The sequence below is a fragment of the Peromyscus leucopus genome, chromosome 2 (assembly GCF_004664715.2).
Source record: "Peromyscus leucopus breed LL Stock chromosome 2, UCI_PerLeu_2.1, whole genome shotgun sequence".
NCBI classification, from domain to species: Eukaryota; Metazoa; Chordata; class Mammalia; order Rodentia; family Cricetidae; genus Peromyscus; species Peromyscus leucopus.
The window spans coordinates 52,635,338-52,654,067 of NC_051064.1; the positions used below are offsets into that span (position 1 = coordinate 52,635,338).

General features: G+C 45.2%; 1 protein-coding gene and 1 long non-coding RNA gene across 2 annotated transcripts; one reads left to right on the forward strand and one right to left on the reverse strand.

The window, feature by feature from the left end:
* Nucleotides 1-174: 174 nt before the first annotated feature.
* Chmp5 (charged multivesicular body protein 5) lies at nt 175-12,985 on the forward strand. The gene is made up of 8 exons (XM_028884049.2): nt 175-371; nt 1,139-1,243; nt 2,219-2,265; nt 4,129-4,222; nt 4,777-4,848; nt 7,687-7,795; nt 9,085-9,197; nt 12,281-12,985. The coding sequence occupies exons 1-8, from the start codon at nt 303-305 to the stop codon at nt 12,329-12,331; spliced, it is 660 nt and encodes a 219-aa protein (XP_028739882.1). The 5' UTR covers nt 175-302; the 3' UTR covers nt 12,332-12,985.
* Nucleotides 12,479-18,721, reverse strand: LOC119087393. Its single transcript, XR_005090823.1, has 3 exons — nt 18,514-18,721; nt 15,416-16,342; nt 12,479-13,983 (listed from the first exon to the last, which is right to left on the reverse strand). It is a non-coding gene; the product is annotated as an uncharacterized LOC119087393 (long non-coding RNA).
* Between the last annotated feature and the right edge of the window lie 9 nt (nt 18,722-18,730).

An 18,730-nucleotide genomic window follows, 5' to 3' on the forward strand; every position in this document is an offset into this window, starting at 1 on the left:
AACTGACCCCGCTCCAGGCCCCGCCCTATCCGCCCAGTCGCGTCTAGGCCCCACCCACTCCACGGAGGCCCCGCCCCGTCCCTCCCCATCCCAAGCCCCGCCTCCAGAAGTCTTTCCGCCTCTCCCAGAGCTCTGCGCTCCTTCTCCAGAAGGAGGAGCTGAAAACCCGGAAAAAGGATCCGGGAAACGCCAGCGAACATTCTGCGCTTGCGCATGGGGGGGCCGGAAACTGAAACCGGAGCGACTACGCTTCCGTTTCTGGTTTTTCTTCCAGTGTTTGGGTCTCTTCGCCGCCGGCCAAGATGAACCGATTCTTTGGAAAAGCGAAACCCAAGGCTCCGCCGCCAAACCTGACTGACTGCATTGGGACGGTGGGCATTTGACTTTGTATACCTAGACTCAACTCCGACCGACCCATCCCGAATTCCTACTCCACCCCATTCCTGGTTCGGGCCCATTAAACCTCAGTCGTATCCATCCCCACCCCTTTCATCCCTGTTTTCCAGGTCATTCCTGACCCCACAAACCAGAGACACTCTAACTTCATTACTACCTCACCCTCGCTACACTTAAAACCCTTTCTGATGCCCCCTACGCCCCATCCCTCCTTCCTCCTTTGGTCCTCACATTCCAACCTGCCCTGTCTTGGTCTAATCTGGTCTTTTACCAATCCTTTTCTCATTCCTCTTCCCTCGCCTACGTCAAGGTTAACGTATCTGTACCCTTAGTCCTGGATCTGTGTAACACAAAATTCTGAACCTTGCCCCTCCAAATTAAACCTGATTTCGGAAATGGCATTAGATATCTCTCATCTTAGCCTGTGTCCACTGGCTCATTCCATACACTTTCATGTTGAATCCCCAGACTGACTTGGGAAATTTCAACCAACCCAGTGATTCCCAAATTGTTTTTCTCGAGGGAGAGCTGCTATATCAGAATCTGCGAGATGGGAGAGAGTTTATGAAAGTCTTCCAGTGATTCTGACTGTATTCCCCACCCTTAAGTAAACCACTGTTTTCCGCTCTTTGTTATCCTTTGTTTTGTTTTCGTTTCTTCGTCTATATTCCTGCTCTCCTTCTTGCCCCTTCCCATGTAAACACTACAATAATTAGCACTGCATTTGACGTTTTCCTCCAAGGTGGATAGCAGGGCAGAATCCATTGACAAAAAGATTTCCCGGTTGGATGCTGAGCTAGTGAAATACAAGGATCAAATCAAGAAGATGAGAGAGGGACCTGCCAAGGTAAGGTTGCTGTCAGCTGTCGTAGGAAGTACTGTGTAGGGAGTGGTGGGAGGACACAGAAAAAATACACACAGTCTGGTAAGGATAAAATAGGAGTGAGGATGTCTTCTTCAGGGAAGAGAGAGTACAGCCAGATACAAGGGGGAGCCCGGGTTTTAATACGATAGATAGAAGGTGCTGATCGCATGTCCTGAAGCCCATCATGGGAGTTGGCATGCTCTGCTGAAAAGGTCTCACTCTGGAGAGGAGGGCTTGGCTGTGCTCAGAATCTGGATGTTGTCAGGCTGGTCAGTCTGGGATAGATAGAATACAGTGGCAGGCTGGGAAAAAGTCCAGACTTAGCATGGAAGACCAGTGTTCTAATGCTGTCACTACTTAGTAGACTATGGATACATAGCTATCTTGTTTTTCTCCCAACTCCATAATTTATTAACTGTGAACCAGTGCATCACTCAGCCTCAGTTTTCTCGTGTTAAATGAAAATAACACGGGCATCATAGTGTGGGGATTAAATAACAAGTCACCTTCGTGGCACTATGTCTAGAATAGAGTAGTGTTTGATAAATCTGCATCAAGAGTGAACAGAGAGGAAACAGAGGTTCGTGTAGAGGCGCTCAGCTTCTAAAAGGGAGAGAGGTTGGTGGAGTTGTTGTAAATTGTTTCTAACTTGAGGGTGTGATAGAGGCTGGACGTGTTGTGTTTAAGTCGAAAGCAGCTGGATATACACAGTGGGCGCTTTTGGGGCTGGCGGTGGCAATAAGACGCATCAGGATACTGAGATGTAGGGTGCAAAGGGTGCTAAGGCTCACCAACTAGACTAAGTTATCCATGCCTGGAGGGAAAGACTAGACCCAGGGTACCTCTGTGTCTACCATTTTGAAGAAGAAAGCAAGTCGGTGTACGAGTTGGAGCATATGGGAGACTTCTTTTGCCATATGTGTTCCCCTTTTTTATTAAGTCTGTTTTTCTCCTCAGAACATGGTCAAACAGAAAGCCCTGAGGGTTTTAAAGCAAAAGCGGATGTAAGTCATGCGCCATCTCCTTTCCAAGAACAGTTTAAGCCCAAAGCAAAAAGGTCTTCAGTCTTTCCAGCTTCCAGATCATTTTCTAAGTATTCTTGGTTTCATTGCAAATTTCCATAAACTTCCACTAGTTAATGTTACTAACTTAAGTTTAGGTAGCTGTGGGGTACTAAGTTAGGGGTTAGGGGTGCTAAGTATCTGTTCTCTCACCAGAATAAATGTAAAGGTCCACAATTTGTTTTCAATTACTATGCCCCAGTGTTTGTGCAGAAGCCAGTTACTATCTGGTGCTCACCCCTGTGAACTGCTCAGCCTGTGAGATCATCCATGGAATTGTAGAAGCTAGGCATAATCAACTTATAGGAAACCCCCAAAATTGCTGACAGCTCTGCTCCAGTTTTAAAATGACTTTGTAACACATCAGATGCTCTCTTTCCTTTTTTTTTTTAATATTAAATCACATTGAGAAAAAAACTAATAATGCCTACAATGGCCAAGATGTGTTGCAACTATTAGCTTTCTTAGTGGCAATTGATTTTAAAGAATTATGTTTTTCTTACAGAAGAAATACAATTTGGCTTTGATGGCCTAGGCCTGTAATCCTAGCACTTGGGAGGTCGGGAAGAAGGACCAGGAACCTATGATCCTTGGTTACATAGAGGAATCAAGGCTAGCCTTGGCTACAGATGACCCTGTCTCAAATTAAGTAAATAAATCAACTGAGCCTGGTGGCACACGCCTGTGAACCTAGCACTTGGTGTGTGGAGGCAAGAATAACAGGTTCAAAGCTACTCTTGGCTAATACATTCTAGACCGTCCTGGACTATATGAGTCCCTGCTTCAAAAAAATATAAATGGTTGTTTTAAAAGAGGAATATAGATTTATTACAGAAACTTGGAAAATATGTGAAGCAAGCCGAAGTAAAGAAAATTTATCTAGATTCTTAGGAACCTGAAATTATAATGTATCTTCTATCTAAGCTATTCTTTACTACTTAAAACTGTACTCTCCCCCCCCCCCCCCATTTCTGTTTTTAGAGACAGGGTCTTGCCATGTACCAAGACTGGCCTCCAGCTCAGTCCCCTGACTCAGCCTCCCAGTACTGGGATTATCACCATGTGCCACCATGCCTAACTTAATGGGATCATCTGCCATTTGTCTGGATCATGAATTACCTGTTTTCCTTCTGCTAGTTAAATGGTTTCCAAATGTTGTGTAAAGATCGTGGTGACATAAGTATTATAATCTGATGACATAATATTATAATTTGATAGAAAACTTTAAAGAGTATCAGACATTTTGCATATCAGTATTTCTAGTATCAAACATCTGATTTAAATAGTAGCCTAATTATGAATACAGGGCAATTTGAGTACACTTTGAGTCTACCTGAAAAACATTTAGCTATTTGTATGAAGAGCCTTAAAAAATAGTCTTATCCTTTGCCCCAAGAGTTCCACTTCTTAGAATTCATCTTGGAAAATAATTAGAAAAATATAAATAAAATGTAATAAGATACAGAGCAGGCCAGGAGCAGGGACGCACACCTGGATTACCAGCCTTCGGGGAGCTGAAGCAGGAGGGCCACTACAAGTTTGAGGCTGGCCTGGCCTATAAGACCCTAGAAAGAAGAAGCAATTACTATGTTGTTAAGTGGCAATAGTTAAAACTCAAATACATGCAAGGGAAAAAGATTTGAAGGGATTTTCTAAGAGTGGGTAGTTTTTAAATGTTTTGGTTTTGGTTGGTCGGTTGGTTGGTTGGTTGGTTTGAAAAAAATTCTCTTATTTGGTGTTAAGACTACTTTGTTCTAGGGATTTCTGTCTGTCTCACATTTCTGATTCTCACTTGGCTCCAAAAAGGTACGAACAGCAGCGAGACAACCTCGCCCAGCAGTCCTTTAACATGGAGCAGGCTAACTACACCATTCAGTCACTGAAGGACACCAAGACCACGGTATGCCCGAAGCACATTTTCCCACTTTAATTTTTTTGTTTGTTTGGTTTGGTTTTTGAGACAGGGTTTCTGCCCTGGAACTCATTCTGTAGTCCAGGCTGGTCTCAAACTCAGAGATTCCCCTGCCTCTGCCTCCTGAGTGTGCGACATCACCACCTCTCAGCTCTACTTGTTTTAAAATCTCATATGCATTCCCATGGCTTTTAAAAGATGGTTTAGCAGATATGACTTTGTGTTTGCATGTTTTGCCTGCATGTTTGTTTGAGTACCTTGTGTCACAAGAGAGCATCAGATCCCCTGCATCTGGAGTTACAGATGGTTGTGAGCATGTGGATGCTGGACTCAAACCCAGGTCCTCCACAAGAGCAACAAATGCTCGTCACCCCTGAGCATCTCTCCAGCACAAACATGACTTCTCAAGACAGTGTATTTTTGGGGCTGGGAATGTAACACAGTGGTGGAATGGTTACCTAGCATGTGTGAGGATCTGGGTTCAAATCCCCAGTACTTCAGAATAAAACCACTCTGATGTGCTTTCTTCTACCCTTTTTTAGGTTGATGCCATGAAAGTGGGAGTAAAGGAAATGAAGAGGGCTTACAAGCATGTGAAAATCGACCAGATTGAGGTGAGCTGTCTGTCTGCTGGTTTTTACTGCAAGGTTGAGAATAAATGTGTGTGATGAGAAAGGCACAGAAAAGGGATGAAATCCTGGGCCTGCTGTTTACTAGTGGAGTGACTTCAGGAAAGGGAAGGATGCCAGAGGTCTCAGTTTCCTCATTGCTAATGCAAAGATCCCAGTGCTACACACAGTTATTCAGGTGAAGTAAGGAAGCTGTCTCCAAGTATTATTCAAAAAAAAAAATCAGGCTGGCCTTGAACCTGGGACCTCTTGCCTTGGCCTTCTGAGTGCTAAGATTAGAGCATACACCACAGATGTTAAATGAGGATGTGCATGTAATTGGTTTACACAGCTTCTGGTGGAGTCAGTCCCCTTTCTAGTATTTCTAGTAATTTTGTTTACATTTTGGTAATAAATTACTAGCTTCTTGAAGTTAGCATTTCCGTTAGGGTCTAGGATTTGGTCAGGAAGGTAAGGCCTGTGAGCCTGGCTGCTCAGTCAGCTATCAGGGGAGCATCCCACATGGCGGGCAGAGGTAGGGGGAGTGAGTCATGGCCTGCAGAAGGAAAAAGGCTCCTTCCTACATCTACACACAGCTTTACCCTCTGATTAGAAGGAAGGGATTTGATTTTGTTCATTCAGTCTTTATCCCCATTGGCTTGAATGATACCTGGCCGTATCTGGGGCCCAGAGGGTATCTAATGGCTAACAGCTGTAACATACTCTTCTAGTCAAGCAGTGTTTGTTGAGTGAGCGGCCACTATGTCCCAGGCGGTTTTTCTGGCTTCACAAAGACATTCTCTGGTCATCTGAAACTTCAGTAGAAATGAAGAGCATCGGTCCCCACCTTACTGCTTTCCATTTGTCCGTCATACACCGCCCTTGACTACTTCCAGTCATTCACAAATCTCTGTTTACATGACATTAGGCATTGTTACAGCTTTCAGGACATTCATTGAGAAAAATAATCTGTGTGTGCTCATTTGTATAATACCATTTACAGCTTACTATTCACTAAAATTTGAAAAGCAATTTTATTTTCAATGGTTAGGGCTCTTTGTAGTGTTATTTGATCTTGTTTTGTAGCCCAGGCTAGCCTACTTCTTTTTTTTTTTTACGGCTGACTTAGGGATATTTATTGGTCTTTATACCAGAACATAAGCTTCACAAAGACAACTTTTTAATTTTTATTTTATTGTTTTGTTTTGTTTGTTTGTTTATTTGTTTGGGGAGGGCATAGGGTTTCTCTATGTAGCCCCAGCTGTCCTGGGACTTATTCTGTATACCAGGCTGGCCTTGAACTCAGGGATCTGCCTGTCTCTGCCCCATTGAGTGCTGGGATTAAAGGCATGTATTATCATCCCTGAGTTCAGTAATCCCAAATGAGGAAAATCGGGCTGAGGGTAGAGCTCGATAGTAGAGCACTTGCTAACCGTGATCAAGACTCTGGGTGCCATCTCCAGTAGTGAGTGTGTGTGTGTGTGTGTGTGTGTGTGTGTGTGTGTGTGTGTGTGTGTTGGGGGGGGGGGTTGGAATCTTTTTTTTTTTTTTTTTTTTTTTTTAAGATTTTCAAAATTTTTATTTTATGGCCAGGCAATAGTTGCACATGCCTTTAATCCCAGCACTCGAGAGGCAGAGGCAGTTCTCAGAGGTGGATATCTGAGTTTGAGGCCAGCCTGATCTACAGAGTGAGTTCCAGCCATGGCTACACAGAGAAACCTTGTTGTTGGAATCTTAGATGGTCTTTTAATAAAAAATCCAGAGCCAGATATCAGGGTGAAAGCTGAAAGATCAGAGAAGCAGAACAGCCATGTGTGAGGTCACACTGGGCCACTTGAGAGTCTGTCTCAAAAAAAAGACCTTCAGGAGTCCTTTGGAGCATCTGTGCTCACTTGACCAAAGCCAGTTTCCAGCTCCTGTCATGTAAGCAGGTGAGCCGAGAGTCCCGGAGAACGTGCTCTAGTCAGCATCCCCTAAGTTCCCATTGGGGCCTGGAGGTGGCTCAGCAGGTGAGTGCACTTGTCACCTGAGGACCTGAGGTCCGTCTTTGGGACCCACGTGGTTGAAGGACAGAAGCAACTCCCCAGTGCCCTGACTTCCACTCGTGCGCTAATGGCACAGCTCCCATATACATGCACATGTCCGCACAAACGCGCATGTGTGTGTGAGTAAATAAATGTAACTTTGAAATTCAATTTTAGTCTCATTTCTAAGTGAAAACCTTATCACGGGAGACCCATTTTGGGGACCCTTACCTGCTGCAGAGATCTATGGTTTAATTCTCAAGAAAACTTGCTTCCTTACACTTCCAAAAAAAATGAGGATCAGCAGAAAGAGGAGTCTGGAGAAGGGGCCAGAGGTGCCATGTCAGGCTGAGAAGGTCTAAGAAAAGCCCCTGAAACAGCCAAGAAACAGGCCAGGCTATCAGGCAGAAACAGAAGGAAGGGCAGAGGACACTCCGGAGGGAGAAACCAAGGCCAAGGGGGATTCAGAAATCTGGCCATAGTAGGCTGTACCTAAGATGACGGTGACCCTTTTCCATTCCTGTTTAAACATCTGCATTCCCTGCTAACGTCTTTTGCCACCTATAGCTAGAATGAAGTGTTATACTAGAGCCTGCTGTACATTATAGTAAACCTTTGTTCAAAAACAAAGCCGTACGGTGGCTCACTGTCTCCGGTTTTCACTGACTGCTCCTGCCTTAGCTGGAGTTTAAAGTAACTGAGTCTGAAGTCCTGCTGTCCTGCCTTCTCTGTACCCTGAATTCTGCGTCACCCTGAAATAAACCAGCTAGTGTAACAGGCTAGAGAAAGAAGGAAAACCCTGTCATGAATGCTTCCCTAGGATTTACAAGACCAGCTGGAAGCGATGATGGAAGATGCAAATGAAATCCAGGAAGCACTGGGTCGCAGCTACGGCACCCCGGAGTTAGACGAGGACGACCTGGAAGCAGGTAAGTGCTATGCAGTGTGCATTAACTTCAGTCCGTGAGGAGCGACTGCCTGGGACCTTTCCCCAAATGCTGATTAAAATTCCTGTCGGGATCCTGGACTTGGTGGTGCATGCCTCTAACCCCCGCACCCCAGAGGCAGAGACAAGCAGATCTCTGTGAGTTCAAGGCCTGCCATCTACATAGAGAGTTCCAGGACAGCCAGAGCTATGTAGAGAGACTGTCTCAAACAAACAAACAAAAACAAAAAAACAGTTCCTATCAGGATGCACAGTGTGGGGGCAGAGAGCCTGTAAGACAGCTGCATCATCCACCTCCTGCTCTACAGCGCCACTCGGGTGGGGAAACTGCACAGGAGAGGCTGGGCCAAGGCTCCCTGTGCGTAGTCTCTGTCTAGAGTCCGCATTGGGAAAACGAGTGGGTCCTGCATCCGTTCTTTTTAATTTTCTTACATTATTTATTTATTGGGGAGTACATGTAGGTGCCCTGGCCGTGCTTGTGGAGGTCAGCGGACAACCTGCAGGAGTCAGTTCTACCATGGGGGTCCCAGGGATTAACTCCGGTCATTAGCTTTGACAGCGGTTCCCTGACCCACCGACAGGTTTCCCCAGCCTGATTCCTGTGGGAGAAGTGTAAACTGCCTGCTTGGGTTCTTAACTGTAAGCACACACATGCTTGGGAAGATGTAGGCGATGCCGTTGGAAGCACAGAGCAGGGGCTCCAACCTAACAGTGGTAGGGAACACTCGTGAGACCTGTAGGACAGGCACCAAAACTGCACAGAGAAACCCTGTCCGAAAAACCAGTCAAGCAATCAGTCATTTTCTTTTTTTACATTTGTGTTAGAAATATCTAGTTTGAATTAGCCAACTCAAGGATAGCCTGGTCACCAGGTGTGGGACCCTGTAAACCTGTGGGGAGCTGATTGGCTGCTTTGTTTTGCTTCTGCTTTTCATAAATGTTACATACTAGTTTCCTTGAAATTTTCTTATATAATGGTCATCTTTCATGTGACTAGAAATTAATTCCTTTCCTAGTGTGGGTGGATCTCTGAGTTCTGGGCCAGCCAGGATTAAGAGTGACACCCTGTGTCAAAAAAAATAAAGATAAAATAGAAAATTAAAATAGAAAAAAATTTAAGTTACAATAGAAAAAATAAAGATTAAGAAATAGAAATGAATCCCTTTCCCCTTGCATTATATTTTTCTCGTTACAAATCATTTGGCTAACTTTTTGACATGAACGGCCCGTTTTCTCTTCACATTTTCTATAATGTAGCCTGTTGAATTTCAGAGTTGGATGCGCTGGGCGATGAGCTTCTGGCTGACGAAGACAGTTCCTACTTAGACGAAGCGGCGTCTGCGCCTGCGATTCCAGAAGGTGTTCCCACTGACACAAAAAACAAGGTATCGTTTTCCCTTAAGGTGATGCTTAGGTTACTGCCTGTAGTTTCAACAATCCTACAGATAACTAATGTGTTCATAGAGTGGGACTCTCTTTTTAAGATTTACTTATTTTCTGAGTTTTGCCTGCATGTATGTATGTATACTCTGTATTTCCATGCAATGTAATACAGGTTTTATATCCACCAATCTGGAAATCTAAAATATAGTCTAACAGCCCTGGTCATTGTTTTAAGAACTTTTTGGTTTTCTAGGTCCTGGGGACCTTTCACCTGCTGGGCAAGCACTCTTCCACTGGAACTATATCTTCTTTTGAGACAGGGTCTTATCAGGTTGTTCAGGCTGGCACTGAACTGTCAGGCCTCTGCCACTAGGCCAACTATCTTTATACAGTGGCATTTTCTATCATATATGTAATCTATGATTACTAGCACTAGGTGCTATTTACAGGTTTTACCATTTCCTAGGAAAGCATTGCTGATAGATGCATGAGCCTTGCTTAATGGAAGTATTAGTTGTTTGGGGCGTGTGTATGTGTGTGTGGTGCTGGGAATTTATCCTAGGGCCTCACACATGTTAAGTAAGCACATTATACTGAGTTATATTCCTGGTCTGTTTTTGTTTTGTTAAATTAATTTAGAGACAGGGTCTCAGGTGTCCTCTACTCCTGAAGCGAAGCAATCCTTTGGCCTTAGCCTCTCAAGTAGCACTTCTCTATTTACCTTTTGAGTGGTCATATTAAAGAGAGTCCCACTCCTGAGGTGGCAAGTTGGCTCAGTAGTTGAGTACTTGCTGCTCTTGCAGAGGACCTGGGTTCAATTCCCAGCATCCACATATTGGTTCACAACCATCTGTAACTCCAGTTCCAAGGTGCCCTCTTCTGACCTTTACAGACAGAAGACATGCACATTGTGCACAGATATACATCCAGACAAGACTCATATACATAAAATAAATAAATATTGAGAGAGAGGAGAAAGGAGAAAGAGAGTCCCATTCCAGACACACTAGTTAATTATTTATTGGATTATTTAAACTATGAAGTATAAAACAAAGTATAAAACTTAGTAAGTAAGGCTGGGAATGTAGCTCAGTTGATAGAGTCCTTACCTAGCATGCACAAAGCCCTGGATATGATGTCCAGATCTCATAGACAGGTGTGCGCCACACACCTGTCGCTCCAGTGCTGGGGGATAGAAGAGGAGGAGGGTTAGAAGTTCAAGGCTGCCCTTTGCACAGAGTGAGTTGGAAGACAACCTGAGATACAGGAAGACCCTGTTTTGGGGTGGGATGGAAACCTTAATATTAGAAAGACCCTACCTGGTTAACAAAGGAAGAGAATCAGGATTTCTGACACTGTGACAGATCACTTAGCTGTCTTGAGTTTTTCTATTCTTTGCATGTGTGAAGTATCTCACATGGTTGTTGTATAGCGCAGTCTAGGTCTTGTATGTAAACGGCTTAAAACTCTAGCTTATAATTGTCATCATAAACAGAGTCCTTCACTGCTTATAAAATTTTGCTCCCGCCAGGCGGTGGTGGCGCACGCCTTTAATCCCAGCACTTGGGAGGCAGAGGCAGGCGGATCTCTGTGAGTTCGAGGCCAGCCTGGTCTCCAAAGCGAGTTCCAGGAAAGGCGCAAAGCTACACAGAGAAACCCTGTCTCGAAAAACCAAAAAAAAAAAAAAAAAAAATTTTGCTCCCTCTTAGTTGCTACCGTAATGTGTTATTTGCCGTGGATATTGATAGCCCTGGTTTACTGCTCCCCCCAGAAACATACAGTACAGTTGACCTAGTTAGTGTTCGAGTGGGGTCCAGTCCTAAATCGGCCTCTATTCACGCTATAATTCTGAGTAAATCCGGAATTCATGTCTTCTCCCTTGTCCTGGTTAGGGTTACTATTGCATTGATGAAACACCATGACCAAAAGCAAGCTGGGGAGGCAAGCCTTATACTTCATACTGTAGCCATCACTGAAGGAAGTCGGGGCAAGAGCTCTTAGCAGGGCGGGAACCTGGAGGGAAGGAAGAGCTGACACAGAGGGAGGGCTGCTTACTGCCTTGCTCCCCATTGCTTGCTCAGCCTGCTTTCTTATGGCACCCAGGACCACCAGCCCAGGGATGGCGCCGCCTACAATGGGCTGGCCCCTCCCACATCAATCGCTAGTTAAGAAAATGCCCAACATGCTGGCCTACAGCCCGGTCTTATGGAGGGAGGCATTTTCTCAACTGAGGCTCTTTTTGGGTGACTATAGCTTATGTCAAGTCGACCGACTAGCCAGCACAGCTCTGAACATTAATTACTTCTCCTTGCTATAAAATGTGAGGAGCAATGGGTGGGGGCAGATAGTTTTGTAGGCCTTCATATAAGGCCTCTGAATGTGCTTTTCCTTGTACCCTGCCTCCTTCCTTAAGCTCAGAGTACCTGTCTGGCTTCTTAAAGTCCCAGGTGCGCAAGTTGCTTTAAATAATTATATAACTAGCTACTCTTTAGTGATTATGCTGAAGCTATTTTTGTGAACGCTAGTATAACTCACCTTTTCAGTTTCCTAGTAACAAGTCCCTGAAGCATCTGTGTTGTTTTAGCACGGGGCCTCACACTTACTGGGCAAGTATTCCTCCACTGTGCTGTGTCTCCAGCTCTTTCCGTTTTGAGGACACAGATACTGTGAAGAGGAAACCCTTACCTGACACGGGCTGATGAGTAGCAAAGCATAATGGGAAGTGACTGTCCCCCGAGACACTCCCCTTCAAGGGTTTGCCAGTCTATGAAAGATGTTGGCCCACTGGAAAGATGAGAACGAAAATAATGTATTTGGAAGCAAGGACCCCTTGACATCTCCCCCTGGCGTTCGCAGCTACCTCCTGTTTCTGGGTTTCTGCTTCTCGGTCCTTTACCTGCAGAGGACCACCCCCTTTAACCCTTTCCAGTTCTGTGCCTGATTCAGGGAGAGGCTCATTGTCCACTTCTGGGTGGGATTTTAGTTCCGATTGATTAAACACTTGACCGTGACTTCTGATTACTAAATGTAATTGTCATTTTTACCATGAAGAAGAGCAGCACTGACTCTCAGTTTCTTCTCACAGGACGGAGTGCTGGTGGATGAATTTGGACTGCCGCAGATTCCAGCTTCCTAGACTTGCAGGATTCCAGCACGTGATGGGAAAAAAAAAAAATACACATTCTGGGACTAGGAAATATTTCCCAATTTGCCAAACAGATTTAGGTTTCTTTCCTTTCTTTGAAGGAAAAGCTAATTACACTGCTCTTGGATTTTATTTTATTTTTTTTCCGTTAAATTCATTGCTTGGGGGAAGCTGTCTTTTACTAAAATTTGATTCTCTTTTTTTCTCTTAGGAAAGACTAACTGAAAAGTCCCTTTGACTTTGTATGACTTGTTTTCATTCATTAACAATAATTCAAAATAAAACCAAGGAGATGAGACTGTACATTCTACAGCAGTATAAGTACAGTCTCGGTGTGACTTGATACACTGGTAAGATAGAGATTATTAGAGATTGAGACTGTTGATAGGATGCTTCCAAAGCGTTGTCTCTTGTGGTGTTATGGTGGGTTTAATGACGGCTTTTTTTGATCGGTTTTGCTGTGTCATGTGAACAAGTCATTGCTGTCCAATGTTGGAATGAACTGTCACTACTGTATCATGAGTTGCTGTTTTGATCCCATGGTTCCCTCAGTATTATAGCCTGACTTGTAATGAATAATGGATATTTCTTGATATTTAATGTATAGGACATTTATTTATACTCAATAAATATTTTTCAAAAGGATATAATTGTAATATCACGTCAGCCTAAAACCTCCACTACAGAAACCAAACTTAACCAGCAGCATTGACAGAGAGGGGCAAAGGTAGCGAGCGGTCTTGGCACAGTTTGGGGGGTATCATTTCTGAGCTACTGTTTCTCGCTAGTACAGGTGCACTTGCCTCAAGTACAACTCGTGAAGAGTGAGTGAGGAACTAGTCCTAAGTACTCGGTTAACTTTGATGTGCTATTCTCCCATGAGGCACTAACAGTGAAAAAGAAAACCCAGAACGTCCTCCTCTTCTTGTGAACTACCTACAGTAAGTCCAACTGTTGCCTGATTTCGGGGTCTTTATCATTTTGAAAAGTCTCTGTGTGTGGGTGTTGGCCTGCATGTGTGTCTGTCTGTGCACCGTTTGTGTGCGGTGCCTCACAGAGTTACAGACAGGTGTGAGCTGCCGTGTGGGTGCCGGGAATTGAACCCAGGTCCTCTGCAAGAGCAACCAGTGCTCGGAACACTGAGCCATCTCTCCAGCTCCTGGCTTCAGGGTCTTTTTTATAGCTCTGTGTGGTGGTTAACCTTGTCAGCCTGGTGGGATTTAGGCTCACATAAGAGACAGGCCTCTGTGTGTGCCTGTGAGATTATCTGGATTAGGTTCATTGAAGTGGAAAGGCCCACCCAGTTGGTGGCATGACTCTATGAGTGGGGTGCTGGGGTGAGAAAAAGGAGAGAAGGAGCTGATCCCAGGGGTTCACCACCCTGCTTCCTGAATCCTGATGCAATGTGAGCAGCTGCCTCAAGCTTCTGCCCCCGTGACTGCCCCACCATGATGGACTGTACCCTCCAGCTGTGAGCTAGAATAAAGCCTTGTTTTTGAAGTGGGTTGTCAAGTAGCCTGTCACAGCAACCAGACAAGGAGCCAATACATCTTCCTTCTTCCCATTCAGCTTTGAATCAGTCCACTCCCTCTCCCTCCTGGCTTGGCAGCTCTTGTTGTCATGGACACCAGCTTTTCATGTTTCTGCAGGTGAAACCAATCAACATAAACATTGTGACTCCTGCTTGTTTTGAACTCGGTAACAGCCAGGGACGATCGAGCAGTAAGGGAGGCCCTTCAAACACTACTATCTAGTTACAGGTGGGATAGGGCATACCTGTAAACCCTCTCCCATGCCCACAAATCTGTCTCAAAAAGTCTTCCATGAGCAAATGTACAATGCATATCATAACTTCCTTCAAGACTTTCTTCATTTTCCTGCCTTGTCTGAATTTTTCTACTTATCTGGCTACTTAGTCTCTTCCATGGACTCTTCTTTCTCACTCAGCCCCTGAAATGTTTCTTCTGCTTTTTTAAATTTTTATTTATTTATTTTTGGTTTTTTGGAGACAGGGTTTCTCTGTGTAGTTTTGGTGCCTGTTCTGGATCTCGCTCAGTAGACCAGGATGGACCTCAAACTCACAGAGATCTGCCTGGCTCCGCCTCCCGAGTGCTGGGATTAAGGGTGTGCACCACCACTGCCCGGCTGAAACAATGTATGCTCTTGAGTAATCGTATGCCTATGAGTTTCAGGGATCACTTACATGCTAATGACTCAGAATAATTGTCAGTAGCCTTACCCTCCTATTCTCATTTTCAATTTTGGGTGTTCCCCTTTTAATGTCTGTGATGGTTAGCTCTCATTTTCAATTTGACACAACTGAGAATCCCAAGGGAAGAGAACCTTAATCAGGAATTGCCTCCATTGGGCTGGTCTGTTGACTTTGTCTTGAGTTAACTGATAAGAGAAAACCCAGGCCTCTTTGGGTAATACCATTCCTAGACAGGGATCCTGAAATGTTGAGAAACTGATCAGGGCACAACCAAGCATGTGTGTATGCATTCAGGATTCTCTCTACTCTTGACTGTGGATAGGGTATGGCTACTGCTGGAAATTCCTGCCATGACCTCCCCACAAAGATGGACCTGGAATTGAGCCCAAATAAACCTCTTTCTCCCCTAAGTTGTCTTTTGTCTGGGTGTTTCGTAACAGTAACAGAAATGAAACAAGAAAAATATCCTGACATCCAAAATCTAATATATCCAGAGGATACCCATTGTTGTTATTCCTAGGCACTTCTGTAGTCACATGACTGTGCAGTCAGCAGTCAGGGCCTTGTCCTATGTAATCCATGTGCAGTGTGGTCATGCACGAAGTGTGACCATGTCATCTACGCACATGTGTGGCATCGCTAAGTAAGCCTATGTATGCATGTGTGAGGTGACCTATAAAAGCAGGCTCTCCCTGATCCCAGCTCTCTCTCCCTCTCCCCACCCCCTGCACCCTTCCTTTTGACAGGCCTACCCACCTCCACCCTTCCCCTTCTCTAGTAAAAACTCTTATAGTGGGTTCCATTGTACCTCGTGTTTTCTTGTGCCCGGTAAATGACACCAACAAATAAATAAGAGCCATTACCTGGGATTATCTCAGCAGACATTCTTTCTTCCTTTCATTTTCTCCCTTTTTTAATGGGGTTTTGCTGTGTTATCAAGTTGGTCATCCACTATTATTTCTTGTGATTGGTTGTCTTGGCATGTTTTCTGAAGGTATAACAAAATACCACAGACTGGGTAGATTAGAAGCAACATGTTCATTTGACTCATAGTTCTAGAAGCTAGGAAGTCCAAGTCTGAGGGGTTGTATTTGGTGAGGGACCTTCTGGCTACATCGTAACATGGAAGAAAACATCACATGGAGAAATCATAAGAGAAACAGTTTGAAAACAAAACCTCTATGGCTCTAGTCACAACCAATCCACTCCTACAATGATGGCCTTAATCCATTCTTGAGAGCAGAGCCCCTGTGGCCTGACCACCTCTTGAAAGGTCCCACCTTTTAGTACTGTTACAATGGCAAATTCAATGTCAACACTGAGTTGGAGGGGTCTAAACTTTTTATTTAATAATTTCTTTAATAAACATTCCATCTTTAGCCTTAGTGTCAACACTTTTGTTGTTTAGTAAAATGCAAATTCATGGCCTTGCAGTAGTCTATCCGAGGCTTCTCAGTGGATTCTCAGCGACATTGCCACCCAGGAAGCGGTGGCAGTACAGAGCACACTCGTTCCCCAAAGCTCCTGCATGACTCCCCTGGTTTTGTCAAGTAGGATTTCTGGAACGGCATATGAAGGAGTCAATACTTCGCCTCATCTTGAATGGTGTTGTTTGTTTCATTTTAATTTTCACCCCCAGTTGGATAGGGTGCTCTTCCTAGAAGAAACTGTTCCCTCTGGAGACATGTTCTTCTCTCAGTTCCAGTTGGAGTCTCACGCGAAAGCAGCCCAGGCGGTGGCTGTGGGGTAAGCCTGGTCTGCAAAGGCTTGCAGCCTCAAGGTGTCTATGTCTGCAGAGGACAAAGAGCGCTTTTAGAAGTGGGCTCCGCTGCTTGGAGATGTGTTTCTTTTCTGTGTATTGATCTTGACTTAATCTCGTTTCCGAAGTAGCCTTTGTGGCGCTATTTCTTTTCTTTTTTTTTTTTTTAAATATTTATTTATTATGTTTACAGTGTTCTGCTTGCATGTATTCCTGTAAGCCAGAAGAGGGCACCAGATCTCATTACAGATGGTTGTGAGCCACTATGTGGTTGCTGGGAATTGAACTCAGGACCTCTGGAAGAACAGTGCTCTTAACCTCTGAGCCATCTCTCCAGCCCTCATTTCTTTTAGAAAGGTGAATTGTTTGAATGAACAGGAAGTTGTCTTTTCTTAAAGCTTGGCTGCAAGCTTTCTGGCTCTCCCTTAAGTAGCTTTCTCCTCACCAGCCCACGGTAGCCATACTGCACTCACCTCCAAGGTTTGTATTGTTAATTTCTGATGGGTCACATTTGGCTGTCCACATACACCATGTTAGTCCACCAAGTGGCAATCCTTCTACCCAAGTCTTCACTGTGCCACAGTATTGGTTCTCCTGACCTCTGACTGTCCCTCTACAGCTCTGAAATCCCCTCTCTCTACCCCTGGAGTGTTAGTGTTCATCAGGATTCCAGTTTGTATCCACCATACTTTCTTTGCTCAATTGTTAGCCACCCTTGTGCCTCCATTGCTGACCTCCAGACCTTCACTGCTGACCTCCAGACCTCCACTGCTGACCTCCAGACTTTCACTGCTGACCTCCAGACCTTCACTGCTGACCTCCAGACCTCCACTGCTGACCTCCAGACCTCCACTGCTGACCTTCAAACCTTCACTGCTGACCTCCAGACCTCCATTGCTGACCTCCAGACCTTCACTGCTGACCTCCAGACCTCCACTGCTGACCTCCAAACCTTCACTGCTGACCTCCAGACCTTCACACCTTCACTGCTGACCTCCAGACCTTCACACCTTCACTGCTGACCTCCAGACCTTCACACCTTCACTGCTGACCTCCAGACCTTCACTGCTGACCTCCAGACCTTCACACCTTCACTGCTGACCTCCACTGCTGACCTCCAGACCTTCACTGCTGACCTCCAGACCTTCACACCTTCACTGCTGACCTCCAGACCTCCACTGCTGACCTCCAGACCTCCACTGCTGACCTTCAAACCTTCACTGCTGACCTCCAGACCTCCATTGCTGACCTCCAGACCTTCACTGCTGACCTCCAGACCTCCACTGCTGACCTCCAAACCTCCACTGCTGACCTCCAAACCTTCACTGCTGACCTCCAGACCTTCACTGCTGACCTCCAGACCTTCACACCTTCACTGCTGACCTCCAGACCTTCACTGCTGACCTCCAGACCTTCACACCTTCACTGCTGACCTCCAGACCTCCACTGCTGACCTCCAGACCTTCACTACTGACCTCTAAACCTCCACTGCTGACCTTCAAACCCATGCTTCTAGCTCTAGTCTTCCTGAGTTTTAGAATCCTACTTGTTTTGTTTTTAAACTTTCTTGAGAATTTTATGTATGAGTACACCATATTCATATGATTTGCACCCCTATCTCCCTGCTTCAGCTCCTCCCATATCCCCCACTCTCTTGAACTCATGGCCTCTTCTATAAAGATCACCTGCATAAATATGTATAACCTCCTAAGTCCATTAGTGTTGCTCACATGCACATGTGTTTAGGGCTGAACACTTGAGATTGGATAACCTGTCGGGAACTCATCCTTGGTGATAAACGTTTCTCCCTTCCTCAGCAGCCATTGGCTATCTAAAGATCCTGTAAATCACAGTCCTAAAGGTATAAGAAAGTGAATTAAGGTAATGAAAAACATGTTTCAGATTTCTTTCCCCTAATGCTATTGTTATATTAAGATTTCAAAGGTACAGGAAACCTATTCTCCATGGTTCAACCAGACTACTCGAGTGGTGGTGTCTAGAGACTGCTCATCAACAGGTTGACAAAAGGAGATACTTGTCCCCGTAACATCTAAATCAACTTCTAAACCACCTGTCCCCTATGCTTGCTTTCTCTATGTTCAAACTAGAGATTCCTGTTGATGTTGGCCAGAGCCTGATGGAGGCTGCCCTTAAGGGTCCTGTAGGAGGGAGACACGATGCATATTCAGGAAGGAGTTCTACCTTTTATGCAAAATGGCCATTTAAAGCTGGGCAGATGGCAGGACACGACAAAAAGGCGCTGCAACCGGAGGACACCAGCTCCCGCGACTCGAGCCCTCTGCAGCCACCCGCCCGTGCCCCGCCCCCGCCCAGGCCCGTCGCATTTGTCTGACGTCTCAAACGCGCCACTCCACCGTCTATTTGAGCGGCACCAGCCCCCTGGCCGTCCACACGCGCG